Source organism: Mercenaria mercenaria, chromosome 18 (assembly GCF_021730395.1).
Source record: "Mercenaria mercenaria strain notata chromosome 18, MADL_Memer_1, whole genome shotgun sequence".
NCBI classification, from domain to species: domain Eukaryota; kingdom Metazoa; phylum Mollusca; class Bivalvia; order Venerida; family Veneridae; genus Mercenaria; species Mercenaria mercenaria.
In genome coordinates this window covers 56,884,928-56,904,064 of record NC_069378.1, presented here as the reverse complement: position 1 = coordinate 56,904,064, position 19,137 = coordinate 56,884,928, and the positions used below count along the sequence as shown (strand labels likewise).

Genomic DNA, 19,137 nt, shown 5'->3' with positions numbered 1-19,137 from the left:
AAAAAAATCCATTATTTATGGACATCTTCACATGAAGGTCCTTCGTCTGTGAAACTTCCAAGCATAATTATCATACTCTCAGTGTTTCAGGCGTTGGACACAAAAGATTTTTCTCTATATTCTATATAGAAAAACTATCAAAGGACCATACCTGCAGTATAAATAGTCTTTCTTTATGGTCGTCTCACATCAAGCTTGTTCATCTGTGAAAGTTTGAAGCAAATCAGGCTAATAGTGTATGGGCATAAAAACGAGTGTGCGTTATTTATGTTGTGCCAAATATGATCCATTTTGAAATAATAACATATTATTTTCTATTCTATGCTCTGTATTCTGTCAGGAATTTCAGCCTAAGAAAACGTTTGTTTGCGTGCGTGCGCACATGCGTGCATGTGACTTGAGAAGTTGTTGATCTTTAAAAAAAAATGCACAATGCTGTCGTGCACTATTATCAGAATATTTAGTTGTTCCATATAAAATCTATGTGTCAATGCCAAAACACAGGGTTCACTTTTAATCTCAGCTAAAACGTTTACCGTACATTGCTAAAAGGCAGCAATGACGTTCCATAGTACAGTACAATGCAAAATGAAACATTTAGATGTCGCATGCATGTATCAAAGGTTCTAAGTATATTTCCTAGCCTTTTCTTGATCATTCAAAAGATTTAACACCAGTTTGCAACAAATATCCTATAGTATATATCCTTTCCGCAGCCTTGACGTACTAAAACGTATTAGCGTCTGATGGCCCTTTCACGCTTCCGTAGAGACAACATTTATTACATGAAACTTATTGTGAAAATATTTCTGAAATGTCTAGGTCTGCAGCTCTCAAATATGGTTATATCTTACATCTGAGGCATATACTGACACTCTCAGACAACATCAAAAATGACATTTTGAGCGATTTGATGAAGTTCCAAAATTATCAATGTACCCTTGGTCCGTTACGGACCCGTGTGGGATTTCTGTTTATCCAGAGCTCAAATATTTTTTCATAGTTTAAAAGCTGACATGCTGTACTAAAGCCCAGATAATTTCAATTCGTAATAAAGTGCTGAAAATTGGCTCCCCAATAGCAAAAAAAAAAAAAAAAAAAAAAAAAAAAGTCCACGCGCATACATTTAGACGGGGTGGTGACCCCTGCGCGTGACCCCTGACTACCTACGAATCAAAATGCGGCTTTCGTTTTCAAGTTTAGCATTTCTACTTTCATTTTATTTACTTCCGGAAATAGCTGAAGGTCGAGTGACGTCATTTTCTGTGTTGTCAAAAACATACATATGCCTGGCGACTTTGCATAAATATGTGCTGGCCGTCCTAAGGATATGGACGGTCACTTTCAAGTAATCTTTTTTGTTACAGACCTTTCTATAGTTTGGTTGCACTCAGGGGTTCTTCATTATCGTGAGCGTACATGAAGATGCAGATGGAACTATCTGGCACTGGTTAACTGTTTTGCGGTAAGTCGGCAGCGCCTCGCTAGCACCTTAACAGTTACCCTTGAGTCAGATTTGTCCATCTGTATCTTCAACCTGTGAAAGATTTGTATATTCCACTGAGCACCGGCAAAATCACGGGGAAAACCCTGCCCGGCACGCACGAATAACTCGTCTTACACCCCAGTGTTTAAAATGACTCTCCTTCTGTAAATTTAGAATGAATGTGTAAATTCGCACGCCATTATTTTAAAATGTTGCAGAAAAACGATTTATCTTTTTTCTTTTATTAATAGAAGAATACGGTATGGCGGGTATGTTATAAGAAATAATATATCACTGGTTGAAGATGTGGATGGAAATATCTGGCTCTCGATAAACTGATTTGCGGTTACTCGGCAGAGGCTCGTTACCGCCTAAACAATAACCATCGATCCAGATATTTCAGCCCACAATTTCGACCGGTGAAAAATTCTTATATTTAAGCACAGGTAAAATACGAGAAAATCGTGCGTGGTATATAAGAATGAGAAATGTAGTTCTGCCTTTATTTTTCCATGTTCTTTGAAATATATTTTTACAGGTATCAATACACATGTATAAACCAAACAACACAGCATCTAATGAGTACTTTTTAATAAATATATAAAAACAAACTAAACAAATAAAATAGTCGTGAAACCCTTCTATATTAATAATTGCACGTCAGTAAGGCGAATCATATATATAATTCAGGCAACAGCGCCCCATTCCAGAATTGAAAATAGGTCAAATCTTGGTTCTTGGAATTTTTTCATGGCACTGGATTTGTTTATGACATGAACTAATATTCCTAGGACACATTAGCACCCCATTCAGTAAAAACGAGACATTTATAAGCGTGTCTTATCCGTGTAAACAATTTCTAGCTACATTCCTATTGATTCTGCGAATGTTTCTGGAGTTATCTTCTCCTGTACTACCGGAAGTCGTTTTTGACGATCTCCCTTAAAAATGTTCTTTTCAAGACGGGAAGTGACGTCTCAAGAACGGAAGTGATGTGTACCAGTCATGTATAGAACTATACGCAGTTCGTAGTCCGAAACTCGCGTAACTAGGTTTTCTAGTCAGTTTCCATTGGTTGTACACTCCATTTTCAACACGTTCCGGATATTGTGCAAAATTATTTTGTCGAAAAGGGTACATGTAGGAAGCATCTGATAAGCTTCTGTCAGGTTCTTGAAGCCATCGCCTTGTGTATGTAAACTGGTTGTAGTCTGAAGAATTTTCTGATAACTTCTGAAAAACAGTAAACACAAACTATGGATCACTCACAGAGGTAACACCATTTTAATTTTGAGGTATTCGGATAAGCTGTAACTCGGATATTAATACACAACGCCATACAAAGATGGAAATTTTTGGACAGGTCTACCCTGTCATTTGAACAAAACACGTGTCAATGTTTTGCTCGATATCAAGAGCAATTTGAAAAATTAGTTATAATTTCACTTTTGCAAAAAAAGAGATCATTATCAACGTATTAAACAGCTAATTAAACCTTAGATCTAGCGTCATATAAAATCTTAAAAAGTTAAAGCAAACGGTTCAGCTAGTTTTGCTTTTTGTCTCCAATATCTGCGGACTATATTTTTGTTAGTATATATTGTGTTTCTGCACAAATTAACCTTTTTTTCTCCAGAGCTTATGATGAAAACTTTGTAGCAAATTAACATCTCTTCGTTTTTTCTCATTTCTTGTACTAACCTTTGCTAAATTTAGCCTTCGTCTGACAATAAACCACACAAATCCAACCAACAAAAGCAGCAATAAAAGAAAAGCGCAAATCGTCGACGAAAGAATGACTGCCAAATCTGAAATACGGGAATAAATCAATTTTTTTACAAGAAATATAATTATCAGGTAAATGAGTAATAAAACTACCTGGTAAAACATACTGCTTTGCATATTTGTTTTGACTCGATTAACTTATTTTCTCATCGTTCTTTTTTTTTATATACTGAAATTTCTGCGTAAAAAGGTTAGCCATTACCATTTGATGTCGTCTGGTCTGTTTCAATGACGTCACTGTCCGTAGACGAAGCATTTCCACCGTCTGACGTTGTTAGGTTTGTTGTGATTGCAGGCTCTGTTTCTGTTGTTGTTGATTTTATTTCTGTTGCTGTCGGACCAGGAGATGTCGAATCTGGCGTAGATTGTTCTTCTGTTGCTGTTGGTGATATTTTTGTTGTAGTCGGATCAGCTGTCGAGGTATCTGATATGGTTTGCGTTTCTGTTGTTGTAGAAACCGTGTCTGTGGTTTTTGATTTTATATTTGTTGTTGTCGGACTGGGTGCCGAAATATCTGATGTGGTTTGTGCTTCTGTTATTATAGATGCCGTTTCTGTTGTTGTGGATGCTATTTCTGTTCTTGTCGGGCCCGACGTCTTGGTGCCTGATGAGGTTTGAGTTTCTGTTGTAGTGGATGCTATTTCTGTTGTTGTCGGACCCGACGTCTTGGTGCCTGGTGAGGTTTGAGTTTCTGCTGTTGTGGATGCTACTTCTGTTGTTGTCGGTCCCGACGTCTTGGTGCCTGATGAGGTTTGAGTTTCTGTTGTCGTGGATGCTATTTCTGTTGTTGTCGGACCCGACGTCTGAGTTTCTGTTGTCGTGGATGCTATTTCTGTTGTTGTCGGACCCGACGTCTTGGTGCCTGATGAGGTTTGAGTTTCTGTTGTTGTGGATGCTGTTGCTGTTGTTGTCGGACCCGACGTCTTGGTGCCTGATGAGGTCTGAATTTCTGTTGTCGTGGATGCTATTTCTGTTGTTGTCGGACTCGACGTCTTGGTGCCTGATGAGGTCTGAATTTCTGTTGTCGTGGATGCTATTTCTGTTGTTGTCGGACCCGACGTCTTGGTGCCTGATGAGGTCTGAGTTTCTGTTGTTGTGGATGCTAATTCTGTTGTTGTCGGACCCGACGTCTTGGTGCCTGTTGAGGTTTGAGCTTCTGTTGTTGTGTATGTTATTTCGGTTGTAAGTGAATCCGATGTTGTGGTCCCTAATGTGATTTGAATTTCTGTTGTTTTAACCGCCGTTTCTGTGGTTGTGGACGTTATTTCTGTTGTGGTAGGACCGGATGTAGTGGTATCTAATGTTATTTGAGATTCTGTTGTTGTAGATGCTGTTTCTGTGGTTGTGGATGTGAATTCAATTGTTGCCGTTTGAGGTTCCGTTGTAGTTGGTCCCAGTGTCGTAGTATCTGATGTGGATTGCGCTACTGTGGTTTTAGATGTTATATCTGTTGATGTTGGACCCGATGTTGTGGTATCTGATGTGATTTGCACTTCTGTTGTTGTTGATTCTGATATTGTTGTATCTGATGTAGAATGCACTTCTGTTGATGTTGGTCCTAATGTCATTGTATCTGATGTGGTTTGCACTTCTGTTGTTGTAGGTGTTATTTCTGTTGATGGTGGACCAAATGTAGCAGTATCTGATGTGGATTGCACTTCCGTTGTTGTTGGTCCCGATGTCTTTATATCTAATGTGGTTTGCGCTTCTGTTGTAGTTTGACCTGATGATGTCGTGGTATCTGATGTGGTTTGCGCTTCTGTTGTAGTTTGACCCGATGATGTCGTGATATCTGATGTGGATTGCCCTTCTGTTGCAGTTGGACTCGATGTCGCTGTATCTGATGTGGTTTGCGCTTCTGTTGTAGTTGGACCCGATGATGTCGTGATATCTGATGTGGATTGCCCTTCTGTTGCAGTTGGACTCGATGTCGCTGTATCTGATGTGGATTGCCCTTCTGTTGTAGTTGGACTCGATGTTGTTGTATCTGATGTGGTTTGTGCTTCTGTTGTAGTTATACCCAATTTCGTTGTATCTGATGAGGTTTGCGCTTCTGTTGTAGTTTGACCTGATGATGTCGTTGTATCTGATGTGGTTTTTACTTCTGTTGTTGTTGGACTAGGTGTCATTGTATCTGATGTTGTTTGCACTGCTGTAGTAGTTGGACCCGATGATGTCGTGGTATCTGATGTGGATTGAGATTCTGTTGTAGTTGGACTTGGTGTCGTTGTATCTGATGTGGATTGCGCTTCTGTTGTAGGTCGACCAGATGTCGTTGTATCTGATGTGGTTTGTGCTTCTGTTGTAGGTGGACCCAATGTCGTTGTATCTGATGTGGATGGCACTACTGTTGTTGTTGGTCCCGATGTCGTTGTATCTGATGTGGTTTGGGCTTCTGTTGTAGTTGGACCCGATGATGTCATAGTATCTGATGTTGATTGCGCTTCTGTTGTAGTAAGACCCGATGTCGTTGTATCTGATGAGGTTTGCGCTTCTGTTGTAGTTGGACCCGATGTCGTTGTATCTGATGAGGTTTGCGCTTCTGTTGCAGTTGGACCCGATGTCGTTGTATCTGATGTGGTTTGCGCTTCTGTTGTAGTTGGACCCGATGTCGTTGTATCTGATGTGGTTTGCATTTCTGTTGTTGTTGGACCCGATGTTGTTGTATCTGGTGTGGTTTGCACTTCTGTTGCAGTTGGACCCGATGTTGTTGTATCTGATGTTGATTGCGCTTCCGTTGTTGTTGGTCCCGATGTCGTTGTATCTGATGTGGTTTGCACTTCTGTTGTAGTAAGACCCGATGTTGTTGTATCTGATGTGGTTTTCGCTTCTGCCGTAGTTGGACCCGATGTTGTTGTTTCTGATGTGGTTTGCGCTTCTGTTGTAGTTGGACCTGATGTCGTTGTATCTGGTGAGATTTGCGCTTCTGTTGTAGTTGGACCTGATGTCGTTGTATTAGATGTGGTTTGCACATCCGTTGTTGTTGGTCCTGATGTCGTTGTATCTGTGGGGGTTTTCGCTTCTGTTGTAGTTGAACCTGATGTCGTTGAATCTGATGTGGTTTGCGCTTCTGTTGCAATTGGACCCGATGTCGTTGTATCTGATGTGGTTTGCATATCCGTTGTTTTTGGTTTCCATGTCGATGTATCTGATGTGGTTTCCGCTTCTGTTGTAGTTGGACCAGATGTCGTTGTATCTGATGTGGTTTGCACATCCACTGTTGTTGGTCCCGATGTCGTTGTATCTGATGTGGTTTGCGCTTCTGTTGTAGTTGGACCTGATGTCGTTGTATCTGATGTGGTTTGCGCTTCTGTTGTAGTTGGACCTGATGTCGTTGTATCTGATGTGGTTTGCTCTTCTGTTGTAGTAAGACCCGAAGTCGTTGTATCTGACGTGGTTTGCACATCCGTTGTTGTTGGTCCCGATCTCGTTGTATCTGATGTGGTTTGCGCTTCTGTTGTAGTTGGACCCGATGTCGTTGTATCTGATGTGGTTTGCTCTTCTGTTGTAGTAGGACCTGATGTCGTTGTATCTGATGTGGTTTGCTCTTCTGTTGTAGTTGAACCCGATGTCGTTGTATCTGATGTTGATTGAGCTTCTGTTGTAGTTGGACTCGATGTTGTTGTATCTGATGTGGTTTGAGCTTCTGTTGTAGTAGGACCCGATGTCGTTGTATCTGATGTTGATTGAGCTTCTGTTGTAGTTGGACTCGATGTTGTTGTATCTGATGTGGTTTGAGCTTCTGTTGTAGTTGGACCCGATGTTGTTGTATCTGATGTGGTTTGCGCTTCCGTTGTTGTCGGTCCCGATGTCGTTGTATCTGATGTGGTTTGCGCTTCTGTTGTTGTTGGTCCCGATGTCGTTGAATCTGATGTGGTTTGCGCTTCTGTTGTAGTAAGTCCCGATGTCGTTGTATCTGATGTGGTTTGCGCTTCCGTTGTTGTCGGTCCCGATGTCGTTGTATCTGATGTGGTTTGCGCTTCTGTTGTTGTTGGTCCCGATGTCGTTGTATCTGATGTGGTTTGCGCTTCTGTAGTAGTTGGACCAGATGATGTCGTGGTATCTAATGTGGATTGCGCTTTTGTTGTTGTTGGACTTGGTGTCGTTGTATCTGATGTGGTTTGCGCTTCTGTTGTAGTAAGACCCGATGTCGTTGTATCTGATGTGGTTTGCGCTTCTGTTGTTGTCGGTCCCGATGTCGTGGTATCTGATGTTGATTGCGCTTTTATTGTAGTTGGACCCGATGTCGTGGTATCTGATGTGGTTTGCGCTTCCGTTGTTGTCGGTCCCGATGTCGTTGTATCTGATGTTGATTGCGCTTCTGTTGTTGACAGTCCCGATGTCGTGGTATCTGATGTTGATTGCGTTTCTATTGTAGTTGGACTCGATGTTGTTGTATCTGATGTGGTTTGCTCTTCCGTTGTTGTCGGTCCCGATGTCGTTGTATCTGATGTGGTTTGCGCTTCCGTTGTTGTCGGTCCCGATGTCGTTGTATCTGATGTTGATTGCGCTTCTGTTGTAGTTGGACCCGATGTTGTTGTATCTGATGTGGTTTGCGCTTCTGTTGTAGTTGGACCCGATGTTGTTGTATCTGATGTGGTTTGCACTTCCGTTGTTGTCGGTCCCGATGTCGTTGTATCTGATGTGGTTTGCGCTTCTGTTGTAGTATGATCCGATGTCGTTGTATCTGATGTGGTTTGCGCTTCTGTTGTAGTAAGACCCGATGTCGTTGAATCTGATGTGGTTTGCGCTTCTGTTGTAGTTGGACCCGATGTCGTTGTATCTGATGTGGTTTGCGCTTCTGTTGTAGTAAGACCCGATGTCGTTGAATCTGATGTGGTTTCCAATTCTGTTGTAGTTGAACCGGATGTCGTTGTGTCTGATGTGGTTTGGGTTTCTGTAGTTGATGACGTCTGCTCAGTTATCGTTTGACTAGATTCTGTTGTTGCTATATGTGTAGTTGTTGCCTGTGTAGTAGTTGTTGTTGTTGGTGACGGTGATGATGTTGATGATGATGATGATGTCGATGACGATGAAGATGATGATGGTGAAGACAATGAACTACACGTGAGACAGCAATCCCTCTCCGGGTTCTCGTATGTATGACAAAAGAATGGTATGCAAACAATTCGGTCTCCAAATGGGCAGCCTGTAATAAAGAAACCATTTACGAAGAATAAAACAAATAAATGACAGAATCGCAAAATTTCACCATTGATCGTCAGTTACCGGAAAATCTCGCGACAGACAACAAATTTAAGTGAAATTTGTCAGCTTAAGGTATACTCTTGGTATATGTATGAGTAATTGTACATTGAATACTAAACTTGATTTTCGTCATGACGGTCAGAATACGAAAGCTAAATATCTCCTTCTTGTAAAAACTGATATGAATGAGAAGTCGTGTTATTAAAGCAATATAAACAATGATAAAACCTTTTTTGTTGATATTTACTGCTATAAAAGTTCTTCTTAAACTGCCTTAAAAAGACGCTTGAATTGGATCGGTCATGATTTTATCACAGAAAGGCAGCAAATGTAGCCCAACAAGAGATGTTTGAAGAACTTGCATGCCAACCTTCGTGGCCACTCAGTAATGGGGTAGGTGGATAAATATCGAGTAAAACATTTCGATGCCCAAGGTTAACCCTGACCTTGATGTTTGATCTATTGATCTGACTGACAAAAGACGTTTGGAAAATATGTATGCGCACCTACAGGCGGGCAGTTTGTTATTGCAATCGAGTCAGTCCCGACACTGCCAACCGTGTAATAAGTCATTTGTGTAACTCAGATTAAACTAGTTCAATGTACAAACGGGAAAATAGCAACTGACTGACAAAGAGACATGTGCAAAGCAAGAATCCCCCGCTTTTCGAAGAGTGGCGGTGGGCCTAAAGATCCTCTACACTTTAGGACCAGTCATCCTAACAATTTGTCAGGGTTTGAATCAAGTGCTTCTCAAGTAACCATTCAATAGTAGTTTTCAATGTTCAGGTTCCTGTGACCTTGACCTTTGACTTTGGTCATCTACTTCAAAAGCCAAATCATGTTATCATCTTTGATGATACTGATACAAGTAGTTCTCAAGTTATTGAGCGGGTTCAGGCCCTGTGACCTTAACCTTTGACTTACTGACCCCCAAAGCGACACGGGTCATCAACTTTATATGTAACATCATGCTATTAAGTTTGAAGGTTCTGGATCAAGTGGTATTCTAGTTACCTTTCAGAAATTGTTTGCAATGTTCAGGTCCCTGGGACCTTGACATCTGACCCATTGACGCTATAAACAATAAGATAAGGTTCATCTACTTTATATGTCTAGCCGTACTTTAAAATGTAAAGATACTGACCAGGCCCCATGTTCACAAAACATTTTTCTGTCTCAACTGAGTTTGAGTTTGAAAAAAACAAAACAAAAAAACCCTAAAACTTCAAGACTATTCCAACTAAGGCCGACTATCATTACTGAAGAGTCATTTGAAAATAGTTGTTGGCTTGAAATTAACTTTTAAACATGCAATTTAGATATAGATGACAATGATAGTTTCATTATCAAACTCAGCTGAGACTGAAAATGTTTTGTGAACATAGGGCCTGGTTGTCCTCAAATTATTAGAACTGAAACCGTTTTCAACGTTCAGGTCCCTGTGACCTTGCCCATTGACTTACTGACACTTAAAACAAGATAGGTAATCATCTTTATAAGTCCAATCATTCTATCAAGTTTAAAATGTTTCTCAAGTGTTTGAATGGAAACCATTTTCAATGTTCAGGTCCCTGTGACATTGACCTTTGACCTATTCATCTTCAAAGCAATAGGAGTCGTCTACTTTATAGGTCCAATCATGCTATCAAGTTTGAATATTCTGAGTCAAGTAGTTCTCGAGTTATTGAGCGGAAAGCGTTCGTTTAAGGTATTAGGCCCCTAATAGTAATGTTTAAAAAATGGTATTTGCTTGGTATATTCTTACAGTTGACCATGCTTTGCACTTTGTTGCAAATTTTTAAAAACTTTTACCGTGCCGTTTTTCATAAATTTTGTGTTATTTATGGTATTTCCTCAAGCTCAAGTAGGGACAAATTTCAAAAGTGGCGGCCTTTATCCAAAACGTTTGCAGAGAATACATTATACCATTATTTTTTATGAAAGAATCACCAAACTATTGATAAACAATTATAAAACTAAGAAATAAAAGTGTCAGTATCATTTTTTCTAGGGTGTCTCAAGTAAACGGATTTAATGAGACAGATTTCTATCTCCAACATTGAAAAATTAAGGTCGAATCCTGTGGGTCTGTTTTGAATTTTGCTCACTTCATTTAAAAGTAACCGTGGGGCAGAGGTAACACCTACCTACATTTCTTCCACAATATGTAATCTAAGAAAGAAGGCAAAATAGAGAACTTTTACCGCACGTAACTCAGTATTTTTAAAGATGTCTAACTCTACCCCTTCTATTTCAGAGGTAAATTCACTTTGAACAGCAAGAAATCGATTATCAAATGAATATTTTCCACTTTTGTACAATAAATCAATAACAAGTCTTTAAAAAGTAAAAACTTACTAGAAAAAAAGAAAAATAAAGAAACAAAAATTGGTCCCAGTGAGGCTTGAACCTACGCCCCCCTGAAAAATGCAGTCAAAGTAGGTTTGTGTAGAAATTGAGTACTCTTCAAAAAGGAGATACTCTATCATGGGCCTAATACCTTAACTGACAACCGGACATACCGATCGACTGAGGCGGTCGCTATGTACAAAGCGATATGCTTCCGCTAATGTCTTCTTTGAAGAGGGAGTAGGGGGTGCATAATAATAATATAATGCAGACAGTTGTTGTCTTTGATGAAGCTTGCATTTCCATAGCTCAGTCAAACCAAAGCTGCAACTTTTCCATTTATGTCGTGTTAGGCGACCTGTAGTTTTTCACTTTTTTTCTATTTCATATGCTCTTATTGTTCATGTCTTCGAGTGACTTATTTGAAACACAACTGGACCCACTACAGGGAATTAGATATTAAATGAGTCTGGGGATGAGTCTAGAAAGTCGGTATCCGATTGATTCATTTGTGATAATATTAGGTATTGTCCCCAAACTTAATTTCATAACTGGTGATAAATAAAGATGCGACCATAACCCCTGTTGAAACCGTGCATTTGGATGCCACTGTCTTATGTACTAACTCCGCGCACAAAATGCACCGATAAGGGCGTCCGCTTGCAAGTGTATTACAGTCCCTTTCTGTAATGTTCTTACTTAGCATGCAAATTATTACAGTCCCTTTCTGTAATGTTCTTACTTAGCATGCAAATTATTACAGTCCCTTTCTGTAATGTTCTTACTTAGGATGCAAATTATTACAGTCCCTTTCTGTAATGTTCTTACTTGTATGCAAATTATTACAGTCCCTTTCTGTAATGTTCTTACTTAGCATGCAAATTATTACAGTCCCTTTCTGTAATGTTCTTACTTAGTATGCAAATTATTACAGTCCCTTTCTGTAATGTTCTTACTTAGCATGCAAATTATTACAGTCCCTTTCTGTAATGTTCTTACTTATAGCATGCAAATTATTACAGTCCCTTTCTGTAATGTTCTTACTTATAGCATGCAAATTATTACAGTCCCTTTCTGTAATGTTCTTACTTAGCACGCACATTATTACAGTTCCTTTCTGTAATGTTCTTACTTAGCATGCAAATTATTACAGTCCCTTACTTAGCATAGGTTACCTGGAACTCCGATATTGACTTGGGAACACGAAAAACAGCAGGCTGTATTTACAGCCGGGTCGTAACATTCGCTTGTTGTAGACTCCCGCACTAAATTACTGCATGTTTTACCTCCCTTGGTAAACAAAGGATCATCTACGCATGCGTTGTCATCAGGAACTGAAACAGAAGGACGCGGTGTGTTTAACTATTTCTGTCAGTACTTCTGTGTTTAAAACAATATAATTTTGTATTAATATTCCCATAGTACATATATAATGTCTTTCTGTTGTTTGAAAATACAATACACAAAATACACATTAACTGTATGCACTGCACGTTTATGGTTTTATACATTTTCTAACTTTTTAGATTTAATTAATATGTCGGCGAGATTTAACCCTCACGTTAAAAGACAACATCCCAATTCAGAGGAACGTTGAACCGTTTTGTTAGCCGTAAAAAATGTTTGTTTCTGGTATCCCGACCTACCCTAAATTTTTGGCCCGACCCTAATTGTTTTTATGGCCTGGGAGAATATCTTTTTTTCTTAAGTTTTGTAACAAAATGTTGCAAAACTGCACTTTTTATGCTTTAAACATGGTCAGTGATATAAGAAATTAACTTGCTGATTCGTAAAAGGCATTTATATAATCCTCTTATTTGTATTCATTTTTTTTTGACACAAAAATATTTTAATAAGAAAAATCCCCCACCCACAAAAAAAATAAAAAAATCCGACCTAACTACCTTAATGATTTGAGCAGGTTACCGGAAAACAAAGAACTTTTTAGGCCTAAAGGTAAAGTAAGCTTTATTTAAAGAGAATTCCGATAATTTTTTTCCTTTCATAGAATTTTTTTTAATTCATATATATGATAGAAAAATGTGTGCTGAAAACAATGAACAAATAAAAATAATAGGTCACTAGGCTTGTTTTTGTGAAAAATTGCTTTGAACACACCCACTGTTGCTGAAACTGCCAGCGATTTTTGAACATTTTCATAATTTTCTGCTTTTTTATAAAAACCAACCAAAATATACATCCAGGCAGCACAATACGGCTTTTTTCTTATTACAGATTTTATCATATACTTACTTGATATCATAGTCATATTTGTAATACTCTATCCTTACAATGATGGGTACAAATGAAAAAAAAATATTGTTTCATATTTACTTTTGTGAACTTTTTTCAATGAAAAATACCCATAGTGAAGAATATTTTTTTAAATTTTGAAAAAACTCTTTCATAGATTTTTTTCCTTTTTTTCTTGTATATAGATAATTGTATTGTGAGCATAAAAATGGCTAAAAATGTATGGGTCACCAGGCTAAATTTTATGTTAAGACCGCTAGAATACAAACACCTGTTCGGACGGAAATGGCGCGAACCTGCCCAAATTGATTACATGTATGTCTGCTAAAAGTTTAAAAAAAGTTTTAAAAATTCTTAATTCTTTCTATAATTGCATACTAAATAATCTGAAAGGTGATATTGTCTTATCAGTACTAAGTCAATTATCTTACATAATATGAACAACACTGTCTTTATACTAAAATGCGATGTGAAAACACAACCACAAAAATAGCAAGATACCTGTCAGGCGTGATACTTGTCAATACAACATAAACCAGTACCAACATCTGATTACTGATATAACTTATCAAAAATGTTATTTCATTCAAGATTCCTCATATTTAAGATTGTCTGTAACATGTTTCAACAAATGTTGACTTCAGTTCAGTTTTCCATAGAAAGTGTCGGCTGCGCAGAAAGATGCGCATTAAAAACTATAGGAATTCCCTTTAACGTTGCATAATGAGCTACAAAGATCCTGTGGGACAAAACTATGTATCCAGTAACAGATACTTACCTGGGCTTATTTTACCTCCTGGTACAACCCTTCAAATGCTGAGTGCCAAGCAAGGGAGCAACCAGTACCATTTTTTATATAATTATACGACCTCCCGCACTCCGGCAAAGCTCACTACTAAAATTGAGCTAGTGAGGCGGAATATTTTATGCCTGCGCAGATATAGTGTATGGACAATTTCTCCATATTTCATTGTATAGGTATTGTGAAATTTAAGTATAATTTGATAAACAGTAACTGAACAATTTTGTTAGATCTATATGGCGTTTTGTTACATGATTACAATAATTAGGGCATATTACGATCATTCCATCCATGCATTATTATACCAGCATGCAAAAAAATGGGTCTGTAATGACCAGAGTTTCACGAGAATCATCCAGATTGCCTGCAAATACAACACGTTTTTCTCTCTACGTGTCATTTATACAGCACCGTACAGCCGTCAGAATTGCAAACGCTGAGGTCGTATTTCCAGTCAGGTAAGATTATGTTATCAATTTTATAGTATATCTACTTAACAAAGTTTTTTCTATACCCAAGAATCACCCCCCCCCCCCCCCCCCCCCCACCTTTTTATCAGTATTTCAACCTTCTCTCCTAATTTTCTAACCGTATAATTTCAATTCCAAAAGCCGAATATCTGGTTAGAAACTTATTTGAATTTGTTACAAAGGAACTTTGAAGATGTTTCTAAATGTAAACGAAGAGAGACAACTACTTCCAACAAATGGATACGTTTCAGAATACATATTTTACAAGATCTAATTATTTTATTGAAATAAGGGCGCCAGCTGGCAATAATTATTAATGGTCCAGTAGATCTATATAAAATTGTAAAACGACCTTTATTAACAACCCGTTACTGGAGGGGTGCAAAACTGCCTTAAAGTTTGTTGTAACTAAAACAGCAGATTTTAGATCTAGATCTATCACACTGAAATATTATAAAATTCATTTTCAAATTGCATAGCAAACCTGTAGACGTCGAAGATGACACAGGGGACGTAGATAATACTGTCGTTGATGACGTTGATGATGACGTAGATGACGTAGATGATGACGTGGATGAAGTCGAGCTGCTTGTAGAAAATGGACTGCATGTAAGACAACATTCTGTAGGGTCGGTGTAGGTTGAACACAGGAACGGTAGGCATACCTTGTGATCTCCATAAGGGCAGTCTGTTGGTAAGTTTGCCTTTATTTTTCGAGTTAGTTACATTGTATATAAGAATCAAATAAATAATAATATTTATAAATGAATATTTTTAGGAGGAAATACGTAAGGATATTGATCATGGATCAATCTTTCATGCAGTTCTTAAGTGTGAACAGAAAAGATACATTTAATACACTGACGTCATTATTTTCAAGTCATAAATGTTTCGTCAAGTTTACTGTCAAAAGATAGTGCACACCATAAATAAGATGCACAAAAGTCACGATTCACGTACTTTTTTCGACGAAACAATCAACACTGTAAAATATACCTTTTCCGCTTTCACTGGTTCTTATATACTAGTATGCAATGTTTATAATATAGACATGCCAAAATTAGAAAATGCTGAATGTTAGCTGAATAAATGTTAAAGAATAAGTTGTTTTTAGCTCACCTGTAACGAAGTGACAAGGTGAGCTATTGTGATCGCTTGATGTGCGTCGTCCATCGTCCGTCGTGCGTCGTGCGTCGTCCGTCAACAATTTCTAAAAAAATCTTCTTCTTGAAAACCACTGGGCAGAATTACACCAAACTTCACAGGAATGATCCTTGGGTGGCCCCCTTTTCAAAATTGTTCAAAGAATTGAATTCCATGCAGAACTCTGGTTGCCATGGCAACCGAAAGGAAATTTTTAAAAAAATCTTCTTGTCCAAAACCACAGGGCCTAGGGCTTTGATATCTGGTTTGTAGCATCATCTGGTGGTCCTCTACCAAAATTGTTCAAATTATCCCACTAGGGTCAAATATGGCCCGCCCCGGGGGTCACATGGTTTATATAGACTTATATAGGGAAAACTTTGAAAATCTTCTTGTACAAAACCACATGGCCTAGGGCTTTGATATTTGGTATGTAGCATCATCTAGCGGTCCCCTACCAAAATTGTTCAAATTATCCCCCTAGAGTCAAATATGGCCCCGCCCCGGGGGTCACATGGTTTATATAGACTTATATAGAGAAAACTTTGAAAATCTCCTTGTACAAAACCACATGGACTAGGGCTTTGATATATGGTATGTAGCATCATCTAGTGGTCCTCTACCAAGATTGATCAAATTTTCTCCCTAGGGTCAAATATGGCCCCGCACCAGGGGTCCCAAGTTTTACATAGACTTATATAGGAAAAAAAGTTTAAAAATCTTCTTGTCTGAAACCACAACACCTAGACCTTTGATATTTGGTTTGTAGCATTGTCTTATGGTCCTCAACCAAAATTGTTCAAATTGTACCCCTTGGTTGAAAAGAGGTCCTTCCCTGGGGGTCCCAAGTTTTATATAGACCTATACAGGAAAAGCTTTAAAAATCTTCTTGTCTGAAACCATACGACCTAGGCTTTTGATATTTGGTATGATGCATTGTCTAATAGTCCTCTACCAAAATTGTTCAAATTATGCCTCTGGGGTTAAAAGAGGCCCCGCCCTGGGGTCACTTAGTTATTATGCGAGTTATATAGGAAAAATACTTAAAAAATCATCTGATCCTATTTTCAAGACTGTTTAATTATTATTACCTGATGACCCCAAGTAATATGATGTCACTTGACTGTGATCTTGACCTACTGACCTACTTTCTTGTTTTTTAAGATACAGCCTAGAAATTTTGATGACATACACAGTTTTGCACACAAATCGTAAAACTGAATTTCATTGACCATGAATGTGACCTACTGACTTTTTTAATATTTTATCATCAGTTTGACATTTGAAACATGTAGCTCATATTACTCAGGTGAGCGATCCAGGGCCATCATGACCCTCTTGTTTATATATTCATACTTTTTATGTCTGTCTGTGTAGTGTAATGAATAAAAGCAGTAGCTTAAAATATTTAGTAAGAATCAAAGATAAACACGTATTTCCTTTTAAAGCAAAAACCTACAGTAGTGTACATAGCCTGCACAAAAATAATTATACATGTACACCCTGTACAACATTGTAGCCGAAAATGCTCAAAATGATTCATAGATGTATTTAGAAACTCGGATTACTTTTTATACTCGTATTCAATATACTTTTCTCTTTACTCACGATTGATTCTGCCTTTGCGACCAGGGCAGATCATGATAAGCCTACACATCCGTGCAGTCTGATCATGACCTGCACTTTTCGCCATGAAGTAAGTTTTTATTATGCACCACTTTTAACATTTAATGGTACTGTTGATACTGAAGGACGGACAAGTTCATTATACAAATTAGCAGGGTATTTTTAGGGTTAATATGAATACCTCATACTTTGTCTATACCCTGTGGGTAATGATAGAATTATCTTCACTCCTGTCAAACTTGTTAATTTAAACACTTTGACAAACGCCCATTAAGCTACAACAATTTCCTCCGAGCTTTGAATGCGGAGATAGGAATCGTATTTTTTTTCACACTCCACCCTTCAAAAATCACGAATAAGCCGGTGCAGTGTGGACTTGAACATGTAGAGTCTGCTATTGTTTTTGTTTGTTTGCACATTTCTTTACCTCCCGCAAACATACTCATTCTAGATGTCACCTATTATTTTGTTTGGATGTGTTCTGTATTCCTTTTCAGATTTTACAATAATTATCAAGGAATTGTTAACATAATCAGACAAGGACCATTAACTAGTACAGACAAGGACTTTCCCTCATTCGTACATAGACGTTCCCTTATTCGGACGTTCTCTGGTTCGGTCAAGTATGTTCTTTTAGTCACAAGATACTATTTTGGCTGTCTTATATAGGGACTTTTTTCATCGTACGAACTTGGTATTATTTTGATAGTTCATATATCGTCATGCAAATACTATATCATAGAACATGCTAAATTATTGTATACAATATGTAGTACGAAATTTATCAAATTTCCGTCCGAGTCTAAAATTTATATGAATACATATGTTTTCATATTTGTTAACTTATGTCAGCAGGTAAATAAATATAATTCATAAAATTGTTCAAATAAGAATTATATACACATGCAGTTTTCTTCAAAAAAAGAAATCTGTTTGGTTTAACGTCATACCGACACAGTTATAGGTTATATGGCGACTTTCCAGCATTCCATTGGTAGAACCACCGACTTTCCGTAAGCCAACTGGAATGCTTATGATACGCACCAAGCGAGGCTCGAATCCACAGTATTCTTGATTTTTAAGTGATAGATCTCATCTTCGCAGCTCTAAAGCTATATGAAGCTTCATTCTTATTTCTTTGCATTGTATTTATTAAATTAATAAAAAACAACCTCTGAATTTCAAGTCAGTATAAATTTTAGACTCGTAATGTTGACAAAAATAGAGATCAAAACTTCCTAGTACCTGGAATTCCAATGTTAACTTCAGTACAAGAATAGCAGCAGGCCTGGTATATTTCCGGGTCGTAGCACAAGTGCAGACTCGACTCGCGAATTAAATATCTACATGCGAGCCCATTCCTTGTATATGACTGGTCGTCCTCGCAAGCACTAACAATTCCTGAAAGATATTGAAGAAATTATTACAGTGCAACCTCTGTAGAGCAACCCCATTTGGGAGATAGAAATATTGACTGTTATTTAGAGGTTGTTCTGGAGAGGTAAATTTGATAGTATATCAGCTTAGGGAAATTTTGATGATGTTGTTCTAGAGAGGTTTTTGCTTAAGAGAGGGCCGCTCTGGAGAGGTTGTACTGTAATCATGTGGTCGTTTTATTTCTCCTTTTTCAAGGGTTGGGGTTACATTCACTCCAACACAACTTAGGTCATCTCACAAGATGAACTTTGACACTTCTGATGGTGGAGAAAGAACCCAGGGTTTTAGATAGTAATTTCAATGAATAACCAAATCGCAGAACGAATATTGGTATGCAGTAGAAACCAATGTTGAGTAGTAAGTAATGTTCACACTCTTTTTTCACAACAGTATTTCGGATACTCTCACACGTATGTCATAATATTTTATATTATTTGCACACTGATTACTTGATTAAATAATGTAAAAAAAAATGAATAACAGAAGATAAATGAAAGTGAAACCAGTTTTAAGATTGCAAAAACAATAAGTGTTCTTATTTGCAGCTCACCCAATCATTTGATAAATATCGATAG

The 19,137-nt window shown here is 37.9% G+C and overlaps 1 protein-coding gene across 1 annotated transcript; it reads right to left on the bottom strand.

Moving 5' to 3' along the window:
* Positions 1–2,119: 2,119 nt before the first annotated feature.
* Positions 2,120–17,571, bottom strand: LOC123538254 (mucin-2-like). Its single transcript, XM_053529881.1, has 5 exons — positions 17,553–17,571; positions 12,059–12,165; positions 3,474–8,238; positions 3,188–3,294; positions 2,120–2,719 (listed from the first exon to the last, which is right to left on the bottom strand). Exons 1-5 carry the CDS (start codon positions 17,569–17,571, stop codon positions 2,444–2,446), a joined length of 5,274 nt encoding a protein of 1,757 aa, XP_053385856.1. The 3' UTR covers positions 2,120–2,443.
* Positions 17,572–19,137: the final 1,566 nt, after the last annotated feature.